The sequence below is a fragment of the Aulonocara sp. 'chitande type north' Nkhata Bay genome, linkage group LG14, assembly GCF_057382095.1.
Source record: "Aulonocara sp. 'chitande type north' Nkhata Bay isolate Kocher_YH1m ecotype deep benthic linkage group LG14, A_spYH_male_GT1.1, whole genome shotgun sequence".
Taxonomy (NCBI): domain Eukaryota; kingdom Metazoa; phylum Chordata; class Actinopteri; order Cichliformes; family Cichlidae; genus Aulonocara; species Aulonocara sp. 'chitande type north' Nkhata Bay.
This window is the reverse complement of record NC_141357.1, coordinates 7,012,965-7,033,992: the sequence shown is the minus strand read 5'-3', so window position 1 is coordinate 7,033,992 and position 21,028 is coordinate 7,012,965. Positions and strand designations below refer to the sequence as shown.

The following is a 21,028-nucleotide window of genomic DNA, read 5'->3' as shown; positions in this document are numbered from 1 at the left end:
CACGCTGAGTGGTTTCCACTGTTACTTTAATGGCCTCAGGTCAGAAACTATCACTCATCTGTAATATGAGAGAATGGTTAATATGCTTTTTATGATGCATCTTTATCTATTTAGGGCTCAAAATCTGTAGGGGAACAGTACAATCAGATCTGGTTTTGAATGAATGACAGAAATTCAAAGCAGCAGGTCATCTATGTTCTATTTAAGCACATAGGAGAAAAAAAGGGACCAGAGTCCAGGTTATTTGGAATTTATGGGTTTATGAGTAATCAAAAGGATGATAACTCATCCCAGAAATAGTCAGATATTTCCCATCTGCGACAGACGAAACAGCTATACCACAGCAAGGCTTAAAAAACTATCTGGAAAAATGGATGTTTGTCATTTCTATTAGAAAATCATATTCACACATGGCCTTACTATGCGTGCAGGTGCAGGAATCACACACCTCTCATATGTGTGATCACAGGCTACCACAGGATACTTAACCTTTGACTTCCACTATCCCTACTCTCTGAAAAACACAGAATCAGAATCAGAAACTTTATTGTCATTGTCACGAGAACAACGAAATGAAGAATGGTCCCCGATCATTGCATCATCCCTAGCAATATCAAAATATAAATAAAACAATAAAATTCAATAAATAAAATAGATAGAATACTTAAAATACTAATAAGATGTAACGGTAAAACATTCACATACATTCCCACACACATGCTTCAGGCCGTGCATAGATTAACACAAGAGTGGCGTGATGGACATTTTTTTGTAGTATTCAGATGTGTTATTGCAGTTGGATAACAGCTGTGTTTGAGTCTATTAGGCCTTGCTCTGATTGCCCTGTACCGTCTGCCTGAGGGCAACAGTTCGAACAGGGAGTGGCCAGGATGTGAGGTGTCTTTTATGATGTTTTGGGCCTTTTTAAAACAGTGGGCATTGTGTAGAACTTCCAGTGTGGGGAGAGGGCAGCCAGTGATCTTTTGGGCGGTGTTAATGATCCCTTGGAGTGCTTTCCTCTGAGCCACTGTGCAGCTAGTGTACCAAATACATATGCAGTAAGTTAGAACACTCTCAATGGTGGCTCTGTAGAAGGACACCAGCAGTTTCTGTGTGATGTTATTCCTCCTGAGAATTCTCAGGAAGTACAGTCTCTGTTGGGCCTTTTTCAGCAGCTCGGAGGTGTTCACACTCCAGGAAAGGTTCTCCTCTATATTGACTCCCAGGAAGCGGAAGCTTGCCACCCTTTCTACACAGTCCCCATTTATGAATAGTGGTTGGATCTCTGCCTTTTTCCTTCTGAAATCTATTATGAGTTCTTTGGTTTTTGAAGTGTTGAGGAGGAGGTTATTGGCCTTACGCCATGACGTCAGCTGCTCCACCTCGTCTCTGTACGTAGACTCGTCTCCCTTGGTAATGAGCCCCACCACTGTGGTGTCATCTGCAAATTTCACAAAGATGTTGCTGTGGTGGCGAGGAGTGCAGTCGTGTGTGTAGAGAGAGTAGAGCAGTGGACTGAGCACACAGCCCTGGGGTGAGCCAGTGCTAAGACTCAGGGCTGAGGATGTGTGAACTCTGACTCTCTGTCTACGGCCCGAGAGGAAGCTGTTGATCCACATGCAGGTGCTGTATGGAAGCCCCAGGTCTTATAGCTTGGCCACCAGTTTGTGTGGAAGGATGGTGTTAAAAGCTGAGCAGTAATCCACGAAGAGCATCCGCGCATAGCTACCATGCTCTTCCAGGTGAGTTAATGCAGCATGGAGTGCTGTGGCTACAGCGTCTTCCGTGGACCGGTTTGCTCTGTAGGCAAACTGGTGTGGATCCAGGCTGCGGGGCAGGGCTGCTGTGATGTGTCTGCGGACCAGCTTCTCAAAGCATTTCATTACCACTGGGGTGAGTGCCACCGGTCTGTAGTCATTCAGGCCGGTGATGTGGGGCTTCTTAGGCAAGGGGACTATGGTGGAGGACTTCAGGCAGAGTGGGACAGTCGCCTGTGCGAGGGATTTGTTGAAGATCCTGGTGAAGATCCCAGCCAGCTGTTCTGCACAATCCCTCAATATTCGACCTGGCACACCATCAGGACCCGCCGCCTTCCTCGGGTTAACAGCCTGCAGCATGCGCCTCACCTCGTGCTCTTCCAGGGTGAGGGTGGTGCTGCTATGGGTGGCGTGTTGCTGCTGTGGCTCCAATACCTCCGGTACCCTGGTCTCAAAGCGGGCGAAGAAGATATTCAGCTCCTCTGCCAGCTCCAGGTCACCGTCCGCAGCTCCGAGATTGATTTTATAGTTGGTTAGGTGCTGGATGCCTTGCCACACCTGCCGGCTGGTATTACTCTTCAGATGGTCCTCAATCCTCCTCCTATAGTCCCCCTTTGCCTCTCTGATGCCTCTCTTCAGGTTGGATCGGGCTGTGGTGTAGTAATCCCTGTTCCCTGTTGACTGGCAAACATAGTGGAGGTGGACAGGTGTGTGGTCAACCAGCTGTTTTCAGCACACACCTCTGGTGTATTAATGTGCTTTATCCAGCAGAGTGCAGCAGCAGATTTCTATGTGAGTGTGTGTGTGTGTAATGGAAAGAATTCTGTATGCCCTTTGGCAGTGTCTGCACTCCTGATTCAGGAGTTTCGTACATGTGTACATCTGTAAAAATATATTTATGTTCCGGTCTGTCTGCGCTCTGCCTGTGTCTTTTTTATTGTGAGGTACATATGGGACAAAACATTACACAGCACATGTGGTGAGTGATGTGGAAAACAACCAGGGGAAGGAAAAAAGAAAGAACCGATGGAGCAAAAGGAAAAATATAAAAGGGAATATGAGAAACAGGAAATTAAATGACAGAAATGGGAGGTCAGAGGAGAAAGAGAAAGCAAAATCTAAGGATGAAGTCAAATCACTCATGTCTGTCACTCCCACTCCACAGCTCCAACACTGTGGGAGAGGAACGTGCCGGGAAACTCAGAGAGGAAAGCAGCATAAAAATCCTGCCGACCTTAAATGACGATGTATAAATGATGAAAAACCAGAGGGATTATCAGCCCGCTTCTACCAACAAACATCTTTTTTTATTTTTTTTCACACTGTTCAATAAATACAAAATGTAAACAAGCTTCATATTCATAAACAACAAAGACAACGGGCATCATGAGATCTGACTGAAATTCAAAACAGGAAGAAGAATAACCAGAGCAGAGCAGAGAAGCGCTGAGATCGACTGGAGGTGTTTCAGACCTCTTGCTGTCGAGCAGCACTGATCCGTACGTGAGCGACAGCGGGTGGAACCACAACAATGAAAGCAGCAGACTGTGGCAGAGAGTTTTCAAACCCTGCCAACTTCACTGTCTTGTACATCTTGTATTGCTTATTATTTATATTCTTTACAGGTAAAAAAAAGGAAACACTTGCACGCGCACACATTCACACTGATTTAAGCTGTGCTTCACAAAGAAGCTCTGTCAGTCAAATACAACTAGCTCTCTCAATATTACCAACATTTAAAAGTCCAGCTGGATTTCTGAACACTGAACAGCGTTATCTGTTTACACCATTTGTCCATTTTTTGTTGAGCTGCTTCCAAAAAAATTACAATTAAAAATCCAACACATGATCAAGGCACGAAAATGAAGGCAGCATATAAGTAAATGCTGGTGGGTCGTCTCCGCAGTTTACATTCCTTCACTTATTGAGTCTTTTATTCCATTTTACAGGCCCGCTGTGTCCACGTTGCCTCGTTACAATCCTGAAGCTGATACAGGGTGGGTGTCAGGGGAGGGGAGGGAGGGAGGAAGGAAGACCTCAGAGAGCAGCTCTGGCTTTTTGTCCATCTTGGACGAATAAGGGAGGCTCAGGGATCAGTGGTGTCTCCAGGTTTGTCTTTTGTCTGGAGCCTTCATCACCATGTCATCTTCTTCTTTGTCATCTATAGATAAAAGCAAAATGTGCTGAGCACCCACGAAACAGGAAGTTGTGCTTTTACACTAACACTGTGCAGAAACAGCTTCCAAGTACAACGTTACCCAGCGAGAAGCAAATTCTTTCAGTGCAGATGTTTACATGTAATTAATAGCTATTTACACTCATCACAGATGTTTTATTACATATAAAGCGACCTTTCAAAAGGTCAAGAGAGTGTGCTTACCGAGACATTCGGGGCAGCAGGAGCCCTCTGTGCGGGTGATGTTGGAGCAAGTCAGTAGTGGACATTGTTTCCTCTGACACTTGGTCACACCATGCTGTGGAGAAAAAGGAAGGATTTGTGAAAATAAGCAACATGTGGGAGTAAAGGTTGTTTGTTTCCTCTGATAACAGATATACCTGCTGTATTTTCTAGCTGTAAACTCAACACTGAATAAATGCATTAATTGGGTCTCCTTTTTGATAATTTTTTCAGATTATCTGGCTTTTCAGCTACTAAGCACTATTTTCACTACCCACTCTAGCTAACAGAGTTAACTAACTCCATAAGCTAGAATGAGTACGTAGGATACAAAGTTTTTATTAGAGATCTTAACCGAAACCAGCTGTTGCCCACTGGAGCTGGAAATGAGGATGTTGAAAATAGTGAGAGTTGACCAAACAGATTAACCAATACAGCGAGCTGAGAGGTACTTTAAATACTGAACAGCAAAACTGGGGGATGACTCAACACACACACACACACACACACACACACACACACACACACACACACACACACACTCTCTACTGGCTTCAGTTCCTTATCAGATCTTGTATTCGGTTATCTTGAATACATTTAGTCTGAACTCTCTGGAAACTATGATTCATTTCCTTAGTTATATAATGAAAATATCATCTATCATCCATTAAGTATCAGAAAAACCATTAATAATATAAAAGTAACATTTTGGTAAAGTAAGAGAATTTCCTCTTGTGTCATATTTACTTACATCACACCAGCAGTTGATGCACTTCATCTCCCCAAAGAGTGGCACCCAGGGATGCCAGCTGTCGCTGTTGTGGTAGTAGTTCTTGCCAAATTTGCAGTATCTGGGGCTGTCTGCTTGCATCATGTCACTGTGCTCCAGGGCTGCAGTGGTCCTCTCCTCCTGGGGGCACACCTTGCAGCAGTCGGTGGGGTGACGTCTCACTGGGTGACTGCAGGTCAGCATTGGACATGTCACCTTCTCACAGTGAACCTCTCCTGTAGATCCCTATGGATAAAACACAGCCAACAGCAGGAGGTCAGCAGCAATTTTTAACTTCAGCAGCTGACTTGTTGCTTTTTCCACATAAATAGTTTGGACATATCCCAAGAAAGAACTGATGAGAAATGTATTAAGGCTTCACTTTCTTTGGACTCTAATACAAAACAAATGACCCATTAAGAGCCAGAAAGTAAAGCCAGCCAGATGTGAGGGGATTTATTGATATGTATTTACCTTGCAACTGCACACGGCACATTTAATGTAGCCAAAAGGAGGAACAAAGGGGTGCCATGTGGTCCCAGGGGCATGCATCTTCTGGTCTCCTTCGAAGTAACAACCTGACAGAGAGAAAGGGTTACTGAGGACAGTCAGTAAGAAAATCCCTGAAGGAAAAAAATGCAGCACCGAGACATGCAGAAATAAAGGCAAAATAAAAATGAAAGAAGACCTGTTACACGTTTTATTTTTTACATATGCTGTTATGGTAGTTTATCTTTTACACTCGTGTACGTACAAGAGCCTTTAAATGATCATTTTGGTCTGATTTTTGGTTTAGTAAGAGCAGATATCCTCAATATGATCTTAATGTGATCATCTCTGGCACATAGCTCTGGCAAAAACTGCAGAATCCCCACCCACCTGTTGCTCTAATCTCTTTTATGAGGGGCAGCCAATCAGAAAAAAAGCTGACTGAAAAAAAGAGGAGGAACAGAGCTAAAATGACTTTCACTCAGCAAATAATCCGAGGAGCTTTGTCAAGGCCCAGTATTCTTTCAACTCACGCAGAAGTACTGAAGTAAAGATTAAGAAAAAATTATAGGAGATGGAAACGAGCAAAAAAAAGGTCCCTTTTAAAGAATGAGAAAGAAAGAAGAGCTGAGTTATAGACAGAAGAAGTGGTCCCTACCTTCAGGATGTTCATCAACCCTCTCTGGAACTTTCACGTCTTTGAGCTCCTTCGTCTCTGTACAGGAAAAAGGAAATGGAGGAATTAGTTTGAAGCTTTATGATTGCTGTGGGAATAAAATAGATCCACAAAAAGCAGTATGAAACCTGATGCTGAACTAAAAACGGGCTAACTCACCATCACAGATGGGGCAGCATTTGCCCTCCGGTTTAATGGTTCTGGAGCAGGTCAACGCCGGGCAGATGACTGGATCACAGATCACTGTTCGCTTCTACAGAAAAAAGCCCACAAAGATTTGACACGGACGTGAATTTTACATGACCTGCTTTTTAAATGTTTTAACATTCTATTAAAATGATTCATTTAAACATCAAAAAAACATTTTTTTGTGTTTCTGGTGTTAACCTGGCAGATGCAGGAGAAACACTTGTCATAGTTGGGCGTCCAGCTGGAACCATGAGGGTAGTGCTGGTTCTCAAAGAAGCAGGTATGGGGGTCTTTTTTTAGCTCCTCGGGGTCCTTTGACAGAAAGTCTTCCAACTCCTCCTCCTCCTCCTCCTCTGCCTCGCTCCTGGTCCCAAACTCGCAGTTGTTTGGCACGTGGACCTGGTGAGAGGGAATGTGTGAGGAAAAGAAAGGAAGCGACAGATGGACATGGAGGCCATGAAAGAAAAAGAAGAAGGGGGAGGGGGAGAAATAACAAGAAAGATGGAAAAAAAAAAGAAAACAGGAGAAAGCAAGGTTAGAGCAAGAGTGATGTTGGACACAGCTGACTAAAAACCGGTGTCAAGTCATCTATAGTTAATTGTTCTTAAATGGAGCATTTTTGTGCTCCTGAGCAGATGGCTGTTTATGTGTTGGACCTGTTTCCTATTAAAACAGCTGGATACTTCTGTTCCAAGTGTGTGAGAGAGATCACTCTTCTTAGTTCAACTGTTAAACAACATATTGTTCAACAACTACACCTGCAATGCTGCAGCTAGCTTTGCAAGCAGCTGTGGGCTATGGCTGTGAAAGTGTGTTGTTTTGTGTAGGCTAGTAGGCACTAAGTGGGCAATCACGCAACCTCACAAATACAAGGCTTCTTTAGATTGCTAAAAGAAGCTCCCGTTTGCACACATCCAAAATTACACTTCTAAATGTGAAAATCTTAGTGGTTCATCTTTTATATATGACCTGAGATTGAAGTGCCTGTTTTAAAAAAATCCAAAATAAAAACAAACCACAAATTGAGCACGCCAAAGTTGTACATACCTGTCCTCGTATTTCTCCTCTCGGGTTGAGCTTGGTGCTGACCTGGATGAAGGCTGTTCCCTGGTCCAGATGTTTCAGTAATTCAACACTGATGTCCTTTAACACTCCCTGAGCCTTGAGGAGACCAAAAGACAAAAACATTGAGTGGCCTTCTTTACTCCAAATACACTGATGTGCGTAAGGACACATTTATTGTGTACACTGATGTACCTTTGAGCCATAGAAGCCAGTGAGCAGCCTCATGTGGGTGCTATCATCTAGCTCTCCGATCTCAGCCAGTCCGTGGAGGCGGGCGTTCACCGTCAGGTCGTCAGTTTGGCTGAGGCCTGCAACAAGTATCTCATAATGCAGGTGGCAGTATTTGTCCACTGACACCCAGGCATGGCCAGAAGCACCTGTTCTTACTGGTGGGGACACAAAGTGGCCAGCTAGAGGGGTGGGCAACTCTGGAAGAAGAAGAAGGAAGCAGTTCAGAATATTTGCATGCATATTGGCATGGTTTTTTACATTAATTTCACAACCTTAATCAATGTATACCATGTCTAGGTGCCTCTAGGCCACTATAAGGGAGGGCCTTGATCTGCCCCCGCAGCTCCCCCTCCTGGCTGTGTGCTGTTGCGACATTGATGAAGAGCTCATTCTGCAGCAGCATGTGCATGTGTCGGGCCTCCAGGCGGCTCCAGCTTCCTATCGCCTGCCCCGTGGCCTTGCTGAACTCTGGCGTTAAATCGCACAGGATGGAGCGCTTGTTTCTCCTACGTGGCTTCAACTCGATGGTGAGGCTGACAACATCGCTGGTGAGCCCTGTGACCTGAACCTGAAGAAGAGGAGAGAGAAAGGTTGAAGTCTAATCACTGTCAGTGTTGCCTGTTTTATTCTAAGGGTGAGGGTTACTGCTGATCTCTCTGTGTTTATGCTTTCCATGTATACATGGAAACATACAGGGTGGGGAGGCCCCAGAACAGAGTCACACTAAACCACATGGAAATAATAATCCTATTTTGACTAAAGTACCTTGACAGAAATGCAGCTGGACCTCTTGCAACACTCAAATAAAATTTGAGTCAAATCCAGTCAAAATATGTATTGCAAGACACATTTGTGAACAACAACAACCCTGCAAAAGTGAGCAGACTCATACCTGGTACTGCAGCGTTCCATTATCATGGAGGTTGAAGATAGCAGATCCCACACCTCCCGTCTTCCCTGGGATCAATGCATCACTGCTGGACATCACACTCTGAATAGCTGAGCCAGAGAAAGACAGATTCATATCAAAAGTCCACTTCAGAGCACATTCCTGCTCACACTACTTATCTAAAATCTGTCACATTCAAGTTTTCTGAGAATAAAAAATATTACAGCCACATACCCATGATTTTATCCATTTACTGAAAAAGAGTCATTGAGAGGGCAGATTAAATTGGACAACTAGTCAGGAGGCGTGTCTGCTTGTGTGGCACTCAGGCCAAATACATATATGTTAGCACACGTGCACACACACACACACACATGCATACAATAACCCACCCAAGATTTAAGCTTCAAAATGAGGTAACCTTGGCTGAATGCAGAAGGCTTAAAAGAGTGGGCTGAGAGGACAGAAGGGAATGAGTAAGAGAGAAGAGTGCTGAGAAAAACGTCTGAAAATGACACAGACAGAAAGAAGCCAGAGAAGAGGAAAGATGCCAAAGAGGACAGCAGATGATGGGATAGAGAAATGAAGGGAGAGAGAGTGGGAATGAGAGTGGGAAAAAGTGAGAAGGAGGGGGGGATTGGGTTTGAATTCTTCAGACATAATATCAAGCTGTTAATCACAGGACTGGAACACTGGCAGGGAAACCCACGTCCTGCAGACTGTGACCTTGGCAGTGCAACTGTGTGAGTGACTATGTGAGTGTAAATATGTTACAAACCAGCATCTTCATACATATGTGTCTGTGTATTACAATAAATGTTTCACGCTAATGTGAAATGTCCAAATATGCATTGCACTGAAAGACTGTGTGCATGCTTTAACTGTTTCAGACGATTAAGCTGTCCACAACATTCCTCCAGCCATTCCACGCGCGCGCGCGCACACACACACACACACACACACACACACACACACACACACACACACACACACACACACACACACACACACAAACAGTCTTGGTGGGCCACCAAGTCAAACAGAAGGTCTGTAAACATGGTTTTCCCCCAGCGATAATACTTGAAAGAACCCAGACAGAAAAAAAGTATTTATAGAGGTGAATGACAAAAACAGTCCACAGATGGACGAGCAGCAAACCAACAAACATGTTCTCAGCAGCCTCATTGTCTGGTGCCTTAACACTGCTGGTGACATGTAGGCGAGGATGGACCGATTGCAGTAAATACTTACTATCACAAGATTTTCTGCCTGTGATGAAACCTGAGATTTGCCTGGGATCCTGACCCTCGGCGGCCACAGCGATCTCTAGCTGACCGCGAGATAACCAGAACAACTCACGACTCTTCAGATCTGTCAGCACCTCTGCAAAGTCCGGATCCTGCACACATTGAAAAGTACGAAAAGTTAAATGTGGATAAATATAAAACCATTTTCCTCTTAAAACAAATGCCTTTTCAAATGCTAGCAATAAAAATGTCACATTATGCCTTTTTGGATGTTGTTGACAGGATGTTGGTTCAACACTGGCATGTTACCAGAGTAACGAAACCTCAACTTATTTAAACCAGTTTCCAGCTAAAATAAAAAAAGTTTCTTCATTTTGGGATAATTAAAATGTGATCTGCAGCACAGAGAGCAAAAACAAAAGCCGAAAGACAGTGAAATTGGCTTAAGATAAAATAAATAGGGCAGTCAGAAAGGAATCACGAAGTCAGAACGCATCAAGGGCACAAATGGCTTTCTTACAGAAAGAACACAGATTTAAAATTGCCCCCACTCATACATGCACACTTAAAACTTGAGGCAAAAAATATGGCTTGAATTGCCTTAAAAAGTTTCATACTGAGAGAAATTAGATTTAATGCAGGCTGACCGGTCTCCAAGAAGACGTTGAAAAATGTTGGATTAATAGGACAGATGCACACGAGTGTTGGAGAAATGTTACTTTTATGACCTGTGGGGCCGCAGTTCAATATAAATACACATGTACCATAAATCCACACAGCGAGGGGCTAAAACAGAGTGGGAATGGCGGGGGGTGGGGGGGGTGAATGGACACAATTATGAGAGAGGAGGAAATGTGTTGTACAAATAAAGCCAATTATCTTCATCATCATTGCCCAGCTAGAAATAGTGTATGATATGTAATTCATAGTTAAAGTGTGTGTTTTGCGTGTATTTTTCATGGACAGTCTCTCAGAGAAAGAGAGGTGCATCGGCCCTTCACGCAATTCCTGGCAGAATTAAAAACAGGCCCGCCTTTCATCACTCCTCCTCCTCCTCCCTCCATCCATCTCAGCCCCGCAGACCACTAACCACTGACATGTGTGAGGAGTGTGTACGCAGTGCATCCTCTTTACCTCCCTCCTACCCTCCCCTCTTTTCGTCTCCCAGACGTCTCACGTCTGTCTCATGCAAAACTACTTGCTAACTTTCTCCCCTCTAGTTTCCTCTCCATCCAGTTTTTTTTTTTAGTCTTGTCTTTTCTGTGATCAGAGCAGCGGCAGTGGCAACATAACTAGGATGTGGTGACAAAACCACATCCATCTCTGAGAGAAGGAGGCGTGGGATGTTCTGTGTCCTAAGTTTTTTAGTGAAAACAACACTGCTCCTCCCCCAGTCACCTTTTAACTTTTAGTCTGTCTCAGATATAAATACATCTATTTTACTTTACCCAAAGTGCCCACTTATTTTACTTGGTGATGGATTGAAGAACATCTATGGCTCTTTTTGAGTACAAAATATAATACCTGTCAACATTTTTCAAAATCTGGCATTTTATTCAGTGCTTTTTCATTTAATTTTCAGCATAATACCCAAATATTTTGTGAAACTGTGACATTAAACTAAAAATTTCCCCTCAATATGCACAGTAACTACCTGTCACTTACGGATGGATGCATTATTTAAAAATAACATTTTTAAATAATTTCCCAGAAGAAACATGAAGAAGAAGTGAGTCTTAAAAAGGAGTGTTGCGAGGTGTGAAATGGTGGCTACACCAAGCTGGGTACTCACATGAGACGTGATGTTGGCTCGGATCTCTCTCAGGATGTGCTGCCGGCACAACAGTTGGACTCGGATGGGCACCAAAATGGGGTCTGAGAAGAGACAGAGTTGTCTCAGTGTCACTCTTTTACATTCCTTGACTTTCATATTAATGCATCTACATTTATAGAAAGATTTCAAGTGAACTTTCTCCTTCCTCTCACCTCTATCTCTGTGTTGGATGAGGCCCTGCAGGATGAGGATGAAATGGAGGTTGTTCTCAGTGTCACTCAGCGTCAACATAGCAATGCCTCCCATGGCTGAATTCTCTTCCTCTGACGTCAGTATTGAACTGAATGTCTCTGTATGTAACACATGTGCACATTAGATCTGCATTCTCTTACAGGACTTGTAAACAAAGCCGGCACATTTTAGCTACATTAATCCACGCGAAGCCTTTTAAGATTACATGAAAATATACACGGCTCTGCTGCTTTGTAAATATTGGGCTTCTTGTGTACTGTGACACAAAGACAAAGGCGTACACATGTCTCAAAAAAAAATGAGCCATTAGAGAGCTACAGCATCCCACATGGATACACACCAGCAAACAGTGCTCTGTGTTTGATGATCCTTCCCTCCACTTCGTCTCGTTGGCCTGTGGACGTGGACATACTGATGTGCATCTGCTCAGACTGCAGCTGTCGCAGTAGAGGCTCAGCCACGTTCTTCCATACTCCACAGATCTACACACACAGAAGCAGGTAGGTGCTTAAAAGATGGAAATCATTTTATACTTCTTCAGGATAGCATGCATGTGGCAAAAACACATATCAGACACCACAGGCACATCTGTTGAATACATCCAACCATTGTATTCTCAATCCTGGGCTGCAAAGCTTCAACATAAAACCTCTCCCTGAGAGCAGAGGGAAGAAATGTGGCGTTGTGCCTGTGCCTCATAACTCAAGAGTTCAGTGGTAATCTCCATTTTAATTAGCGATGTTCTCTGTCCCCCTGCTAAGCAGTGATGTAACATGTGAAAAATCCTCTCTTTCCCCAAAGTTTTGCTTAAGCAAAACCCCCTTCCTTTTCTCATGCCAGAGTGTTTTCTCTAAGGTCCTCTGGCGCTTGACGCTGCCATTTATCTAAAAATAATAACAGGCCCAATTTCTGGGACCTGCATTTAGGGGGCTCCTGCCTCACTGAGCAGGCAGTTCAGGTCTGAAATGGAAAGTGGAGATGTGTGTGTTTTGATGGGAAATGATGCTTAGTGACAAGAGTCAGACCTCGAGGAGCATATGGACATGCATGCACATTTAATACTGTTACATCAACATATCAGTTTACTGATTTATCTGGATAATGCTAGCCTGCTATTAACCTTAAAAACCTGAACGGCCACGTGTTGATGCTAACCGCAATCAGGCTGACTCTGTCATGTTTAAGAATGGGCAATGGAACAGAGAAGAAGTGTCACCGCATGTGTATTTGGCTGTCAGCGAGTGTGTTTATTGTTTATTATTGCAGAGTGAGTTATGAGTGAAGAAGTGGCAGGGTGAGTGCTCATTACACCGGTGCTTAGTTTCCCTTTCTGTCCAGGAGCACTCACGCACATGTAACAGGATGTGAGGAGATGATTTTCTATTCTTACCATGTCGGAGTCTCCCTTGGGGACTCTGTACTCGAAAGCAGGGGTCCCATCTGAGTCCAGGAAGACAATCTTAGTGGGATGGCCCATTCTGGAAAGCCAGAGGGAAATGTAAGCGAAATGCAGGCAGAAAAGTTGACAAACTTTTAATTTATTGAAAATAAATTTTTTTTTTTCACCAATTCCAGTTTTATATTCTATTATACTGACTGCTACTCAAAAAACAAAGTTTGTTTTTACAAAAAATAAAAATATATTAACACAGGAGGTTTGTTTGGAATAAGCTGGAAAGGCGCTGGAATAGTTAGCAACAGGCACTGATATTAGCGTACCTGATCTTTAAAAAAAAGAACAGAACGACATCTGAAGAGAAGCAAAGAGTCTCACCTCTGGTATGTGATGGAAAAGGTCAGGCTGCTTCTGGTCAGAGTAAAGCGAGCTCTGGCAACTCCACTGGAGCTGGGCAGCCACGAGTCCTTCAGTCCTGTCAGCACTGCTACAAAGTCTGCACCACAACAGAATGTTTCATGAGCTGTAGTGTTTTATTCAGGCTCTGTGTCATGTGTGTTCAGGACAATTCTGTCTATTTGTAAGCAGGTGCTCCATATGTACCTGTGCGGCTCTCCCCAGGCCCCACGTCCTCAGAGCTCAGGTAGGATCTATCATTGTATGACTTGTGGAGTTCTTCCTCTCGCTCTTTGCTCTTTCGGGGGAAATATTCAAAGGAGTTCAGCACAGAGTCAATCTGTTTTTTACCACCTATAAAATAAAATAAAAACACTGAAAGTCACTAAAAGAATCTGTAAATTACTGTCAAATAGTGTATAAGCAAATAGACAGTTTCCCAAACTACTGTATTGAAATGTACACTGGCTATACACTGCAAATGTAAGTAATGACCTTGTGTAATTTCAATGATAATATAAGCATGTAAATTTGAAAAAAGTTTAAATGAAGAATGAAGGTAGAATTAAGTTATCTGTACTCTTTGCCTGCATTTATTTCATTTGTACTTTTTCTCACGGGAATAAGTTCAGTTAGGTTATGTTTAGTCTTCTTGTGGATGTGTAATGTGGTTTCCACTGTTTGTGTGGCTAAGAACACTCTAAAGGGTTAGCCAATAACACATGAATAGGACACATGCATGGGAAGAAAAATAAGATGTTTGTCTTTTAACACATAATATAAATCCTGTGTATAATAAGAGTGCAAAAGTTTAAAAAAAAGTTAAATCAAGTTTTTTTTTATTTGATATACTATAATTGGTATATTCTTTTGGAGGCAATGAGTCTGCATATTTTTAAGTAAAGTCAACGTGTCAAAATCGGACAGTGTGTGACTTATCCCACTTCAGTAAATACAAAAGTAAGAAAATGATGTAAATAAACATGTGGTGTAACTCAACTAAATACGAATAAGAAACATTAACTTAAGGTGTTTATTTTGACTTGTGAAATACTTCAGGATGATAAGTCATATGAACTGCACACAGCACGCCAGAGTAAAAGAGCTCTTATTTGAGCCACAAGTTCTTGCATAAGTGAAGCCAAGTCATCAAACTCTGGAAAAAACCCCAACTGCTATTAACTACTTTTATGGTACTGAGATTTCTTTCAGCATCTGCCTTTGAAACAGTGTCAGTACCTGGCAAGATAAACAGCATAAAGACAAACATTTGAAAACACATTGTGCCAAAGTCTGGTTCACACATGACAATAAAACACTGGCTGCTGTGTTTTAAGAATGGATGGAGTGCGAAGCATGTGGATAAAGGGATCGGACAGTGACAAATCTAGGCTGATCATGGCAGGTAGAAATTCCAGAAGAATGAGCAGAGACGGGAGGAAACAAATGAGGCAGAAGACGTCAGACGCCACTTATTTCTTGTTTCTCAGCACGAGGTTGTCTCTTGCAGCAGAGGAGTTTAAGGAGAATTGGGAGCGACACTGGCATGCGATCCTAACAATGACCTGCTGTTTCACACAAACTCTCCTGATGCTATGTGTGGCCTTCGCTGCTTTGCACACACACACACAGACAAAAAGTGACACATAAAGCCCTGCTCATTCAGCCAAATACAGCTTCTCTGATATGTTCTTTGAGAAAGCAATCCACACACTGCCTCTTACTCACTCAAACGCTATTTCACCAAGGCTTTTTTTCCCTGAGGAACTCAACTGGACTGTCTGCTGTGTGATTCACACACACACACACACACACACACACACACACACACACACACACACACACACACACACACACACCACCTAAAACTCATCTCCAATCTCATAATTCCACTGCTCTACTGGGCACGCTGAAGCCCTTCTGGGCAGCATCACTCTCACTTCTCCCCAGTTGGTAATACTACATGCTCAGGTGCTCACACACACACTTATACACCCACCATTTTCCAACACTTACATAAATATACCAGGTGCAAGGTTGCCAAAGCTAAGACAAACACACTCAACCTTTTCCTTAAAGCTTGACCACAACAGACACGCACACACATATATAAACACACAGTGTCTCCACAGTGTTTTACCTTTACTTTCCATTCCATTACCACACATGCCATGGAGAAAAACACCCATGGAGAATAACACTGCAGCATGAAGGCCCACCCTTTGTGTGTGTGCGTGCGTGTGTGACCATGTGTAAAGCAGCTCTGACTCCCTAATAGGGTGAGACTGTGTGCGCAGCAGTGTGCAGACAAGGTAAGTGACTATGTGAGAATGAGGCTAAATAGGTGGGTGGTGCTTTCAGCTGAGACTGGTTGGAGAAAATGTCCATTTGATGCGGCTGAATGGAAAATCAATTGACTCGCTCATTGTATTCAGCAGCTGTTCTGACGGCGAACAAGCTTACCCAAGGAGGGAAGAAAAACAACAACAACCAAGGAAAAGTTATAGAGAGGAAGAAGAAAAAGAAAGAAATAGAAGTTGAACGGAATAAACAAAAAGAAAGTTGAAAAAATTGCTCTTGTGACAAAAGGGGGGAAACAACTGCTCTCTCCACATACAGTTTGTTTACTGAATTAAGAATGTTCATGCTTGTTTATTCAGCTGCCTGTTTTTCGTGTGTTTAGGACTACTAGAATGGCTTGACATCTACAAAAGCTGAGAGCAGCATTTGAGCTGAGAGGATGATTACCTTGAAGACAGGTTTTGCAGCAGTGACCCGCCAGCTGGACGGGATTGTCGCAGTCCAGGGCCGGACAGTCCTGTTTTATGTTTTTGCAGTTTACCTTTCCCGACACCTTACCACGGCGACTCTTTTGCTGCCAGAGAAAAATAAAAACAAACACACACACATTAGTCAGCTCACCTGGAGTTACAGCTTACTGCAGGGGAAAAAAGTCAAACACAACATGTGGAGTGAGATCACACTAAGCCAAAACTTACAGGTTCACAGTGGCACTGGACACAGTGCATGATGCCAAAGGGCTCCCCCAGGTCTGGGTGCCACTTGTCCTCCAAGGAATAAAAGCGACCTCCAAATGAGCATCCTGCAATGCAAACGGTGTTGATTACACACAGCAAAAATTAGGCGATTACAACCTCATTTCTTTGGCTCTTTCCAAAATAAAGAACTTGATTAGAAAAGCAAAACGATATGCTTAAAAAAATGTTTTTCTTTTTGAGATATGCCAAAATTAATTAGGGAACACAACAACAACAAAAAAAACTTTTAAAAAAATACATTTTAAAAGATAAGCTGGACTTTCTGATATTTAGAGTTTTCCTACTATGTTCTGTTATAAGTGGTGGAACCTCATATTAAACATGGGCAATGTTTTCAAGGCCGAGCATAAGGCAAATAAGGATTATATTGAACGGAATATCATGCAAAGCTATTCTAGTAAGTTCTAGTAATAAAAAATTAAAACATTTAAAAATAAAAAACACACAACTTAAAAAATAAGGATAATACTCCACTTTAATAGCAAGAAAAAGACTAACTCATTTTTATGACAAACCACAGATACCAGACCACGAGTGCCATTTGCATACTTAAAAACAAATAAATCCCACACATGAGCTCACTGCCCAGACTTGCTGGAAGCTACCAAAACTCCCTGGATGCCTCAAATTTTGGAACTTGAGCTTTGCATCCTGTCTGACCTAAATGATCCAGAGAGAAGTTCCACTCAAACTTTTATCAGAGATTCCCAGATTCCCCAGAAACACACACACGTCTTAATTAATTCAGTGGGCATATTATAAAGATTATACAGTATACTGAACTTCTAGTGAAAAGGATTTTTACAGTACATGATGAGTTCAGTCTACTTTGAAATGAAAGTGAACAATGGGCTGCAACTCTTCCCATATTTTGCCCAAAGTGGATGCGAAGGAACTCCAACACTCTTGCAGAACATGTGAGCCTTTCACTTTAAACCCAGTGTGCTGGAGCAGAGCTACGGCTATAAAATACACATCCATGTCCTAATATGTAGGGACGGGGCTGTATATTGATGTTACAGGGGATAAAAATAGCTTTCAGTGTTGTTATTACTAGGCTGCACTCATAATTAAGTGTTTGTCACGCCGAGTTACCGCAGGAGTATTATAATTATTTTTGGTTAGGGTGACTGTATGTGGTGTGTGCACGCACAAACTTGATGTTACCCTGGCCAGCTTCACTCGAGCTGATGGCTCTCCCCCGCTCACGGCTACCAAGCTGGTTCGCATTATTCTTTCATTAAAGTTACTGCACACTTTAAACAGTCCAGTCGAGTTAAAGGGAGAGCCAAACAGAGAGCCTCGCCACTCCGCGCTGCGCTCAAATAGAGGAGGAGGCTCCGAGGAGCCAGCGGTTGTAATGGAAAGTCGATTGATTTGAGTTTCCAACATGAAATTACACGTTATAACGGGGTGGTTAACGTGGAGTTCCCGCTGCTCTGTGCTCCAGAGTAGTTACCTTATAAAAACCGCGGCAAGCTTATGTACGAAGGGGCTTTCACATATGAATCAAAAGACATCGACTGCGGTTATGACTCACATGTTTGCCGCTGGTTTACACATGAAGCAACCTGGAACCGGGAGAGGAAACTAGAAAAAAACGACTGTGTACTACTGCAGCGGAAAAAGCTAACTTTTAAATGTCGAGATTTAACGGTCTTTAAATGTTAGCTAGCTCCGCTATCGGCGCTGCTGTCGCGTGCACAGCTAGAGGGGTGAACTGGGGTCATAACCCCACACCCACGAAACAACTCACGGAAAAATAGACATTTTAACAGTAAGTAATTTTATATCAAATTATGCACATTTTTTAAATACATTCTTCATATAAAAAAAGAAATAATTAATAACAAAAGTTTTAAAACAAACAAAACTTTTAAATTGTTAATTAGCTGCTGCTCAGTGCTGCCCCCTGGGTCACAAACTGTTTACACAGCAGGGGTTATCTGATTTGGAAGCCTGAAACTGATGCTAACAAATGCAGCTTAGGTAGCCAACTTCTTCAGAGGCTTTCAAAGCGTGCGGCCATTTTTATAGCTATTGCTGGTATAAAAAAAAAAAACGAGTATACTCCAGCTGGCAGCTCAATTCTGCAACACCGCTTTTCTTACGTGGCTTTTCTTACGTTTCCAAAAACAACATACCTGATGTTCCTCTGAAGGGCAGCGGTTCTCTCTCGGGCTGGATGGGCAGAGAGGGAGACTTGAGCCGTGAGGCCGCTCCTCCGTGCAGCCACCACGCGCAGCTCAGCGCGCAAAGCAAGGAGTGGAGTGCGCAGGGAAGCAGCATCACAAACCTCCGCAAAGGACTCCCTTCAAAAACTTCCGAGAAACCGGCTCCTTTAAACCGGGATATACAGTAATGAGAGGGAATAAAACGTTTCCTCCTTATAACAAAACGTCCTTTGTCGTTAGATGTGAACGTCCGCTGTTGAGAATCATCCGAGTTTCGGCCAGACAAAAAGTTTTCCGTGAGCAGGGCAGTACTTGCACCGTCTTTCCTCGGTACCAGCGGTCTCTTCGCCTTGTCTCGTTTGATTTTATAGGCTGCTTCCCTGACAGCTCCAAACAGCCGGGAGGAGGAGGAAGGGGGAAGATGAAGGGTGGGCCGGGTGATGGGTGAGGGGGTGGATGATGGACAGGGCAATCGACACCCCTATCAACTCAATACGCTGTCGAAACGACTGGGCAGTTACAGCAGTGTGTTTCAACACACATATCTGAGACGAGGTGACGGCATAAATATCTTTCCTGTCATTGAATTAGCTTGGTAAATATTTTTTTTCTGGTTGTTGTTAAAATAAAATAGCTTCTCTACAACACCCCCCTCCTATTTTTTTCATGTTGCATGTTTGATGTTGAGGTTATAAAGGACCGTGGGTGCTTTTAATAAAGTTTAATACGCTGCTGCTTCGATATTAAATGTGCCAGGTATAATTGTTTTTTGTGTGCCAATCCCGTGCGTGGGAGTTATGCTGCTCTCTTGATTTAGTTATTGTGTAATTGAATCAGTATTGGTGTTATTTAGCGGTGATTACCTATTTATCTGTCCGTTTCCCCAACTTTAATCATTTGGCCTTTGCGCACATTAAAGCGCTGTGCCGTAAGATAAAGTCTAATCTGCTCACCGCGATGAGCGGCACGCTTTCAGCCATCTGACGCCCACGGACATGAGCCACGAGCTCTGGGGAGAAAGTGGGAATCTCCAGCTCATGTACAGTAAGGAATGTGTAAGTGTCCGCTGTTTTCTGTTCCCTTATTTTTTCAAGTGCGTTTGGCGCTGAGACCTAAGTGACTTAACAGAAACAAATGAAAATAGTTGGAATACCTCATGGCAAATTTCTCCTGGCCCTTCTGCAGACCTCTGTGTCCCCCTCCCGCGCAGTTTCCCTTTGGCTTGTCTCGAAGCCATGCCTGCTTGAACGATTCCACTTAAAATCACATGTATTTTAAAATAAAATGTATTCATTTGTGGATGTGTTGGGGGCTATTTAACATAAAGTCTTTAAAAAAATTCACCACGTCAACAACAAGTGAATTTTATTAGGGACTATTTAGCCCTGGGAAATATCTCCATCAAACACAAGTAGCGGTTTACAGTCCAGTTCCTCACTGTGGTCCCTACAGAGGGGAGCCCAAAACAAACTGGTCAGGTTTACATTACAATAGTGCTGCTTTGGTTTATACCACAGGGTTCAGGAAAGGTCAGGCTTTGTCAGAATGTTACCAAGCTTTCTGTGTTCACAGTTCACCTGGTAGTTTGTGTCTCATTTTGCTCTTCTTTCCTATCAAATCCACACACCCCACTGATGCACAGCAGCATTGTGCACTCCGCTGTATATTATGTACCCCCTCCTATACCAGAAATCGACTGCAAGGGCCATTAATATTACCTCCATATTAAATCGTTGCGCAAAATGTGCTAAATCTGTATGGCTTCGCTGGTAGATGTGTTTTCGCCTCTACGCACCATTTCAAACTCCTCCGTGGATTACTTTGTCCACACATAGGCTAGAAAATGCATTAATATTGATAGCTCTATTAAACCGTTACATTAAAAAAAAGCGCCAGTTTCATTCATTCCGTGCCAAAGGCGCAGGCAAGGTGTTATTTTTTTATACATGTGTCACATTACATGGCCTTTAGGAGCCACTTCCACCCGAGTGTGAGGATTTACGCGGCTCCCCCCATCGCAACTGCCCAACCCTCTTTCACCTCAGCAATGGGACTCAATGATGGGCTATTTGCTCTTCATGATAGGGTGATAAGCGACTCTTTTCTTCTGCGCTGCAAAGTGATTAATTAAGCAGACGGGATGGCAAATCGTCTATATAAAAAACCCCGCAGTGTACAGCCCCCCATACTGACAGCGGGTTTTTGTGTATTGGAGGTGTCCTGCGCTTAAAATCAGTCTGGCACCTCTGTTTCATAGTACTTATAAC

General features: G+C 43.1%; 1 protein-coding gene across 3 annotated transcripts; it reads right to left on the bottom strand.

Moving 5' to 3' along the window:
• Positions 1-3,043: 3,043 nt before the first annotated feature.
• chrd (chordin) lies at positions 3,044-19,152 on the bottom strand. 3 transcript variants are annotated; one of them, XM_086260740.1, is made up of 21 exons: positions 18,732-19,152; positions 16,528-16,631; positions 16,277-16,403; positions 13,736-13,882; positions 13,511-13,628; positions 13,127-13,214; positions 12,077-12,218; positions 11,697-11,834; positions 11,503-11,585; positions 9,715-9,862; positions 8,467-8,573; positions 7,863-8,142; positions 7,536-7,771; positions 7,326-7,439; positions 6,477-6,677; positions 6,249-6,342; positions 6,072-6,128; positions 5,399-5,502; positions 4,907-5,170; positions 4,138-4,231; positions 3,044-3,918 (listed from the first exon to the last, which is right to left on the bottom strand). In XM_086260740.1, exons 1-21 carry the CDS (start codon positions 18,874-18,876, stop codon positions 3,851-3,853), a joined length of 2,859 nt encoding a protein of 952 aa, XP_086116866.1. In that variant the 5' UTR covers positions 18,877-19,152; the 3' UTR covers positions 3,044-3,850. The 3 variants fall into 3 exon arrangements, with proteins under 3 accessions (XP_086116866.1, XP_086116867.1, XP_086116868.1); XM_086260741.1 differs by lacking the exon at positions 18,732-19,152 and adding an exon at positions 18,128-18,294; XM_086260742.1 differs by lacking the exon at positions 18,732-19,152 and adding an exon at positions 18,047-18,068.
• Between the last annotated feature and the right edge of the window lie 1,876 nt (positions 19,153-21,028).

What these genes read in the sequence shown, in the direction of transcription:
- chrd (XM_086260740.1), bottom strand. Translation starts at nt 18,876, where the DNA reads ATGCTGCTTCCCTGCGCACTCCACTCCTTGCTTTGCGCGCTGAGCTGC. An exon ending in TCCAGTGCCACTGTGAACCT is followed by an intron (nt 16,404 to 16,527) that starts GTAAGTTTTGGC and finishes TTTCTCTGGCAG; the next exon opens with CAAAAGAGTCGCCGTGGTAA. An exon ending in CCAAGGGAGACTCCGACATG is followed by an intron (nt 12,219 to 13,126) that starts GTAAGAATAGAA and finishes CTGTGTGTGTAG; the next exon opens with ATCTGTGGAGTATGGAAGAA.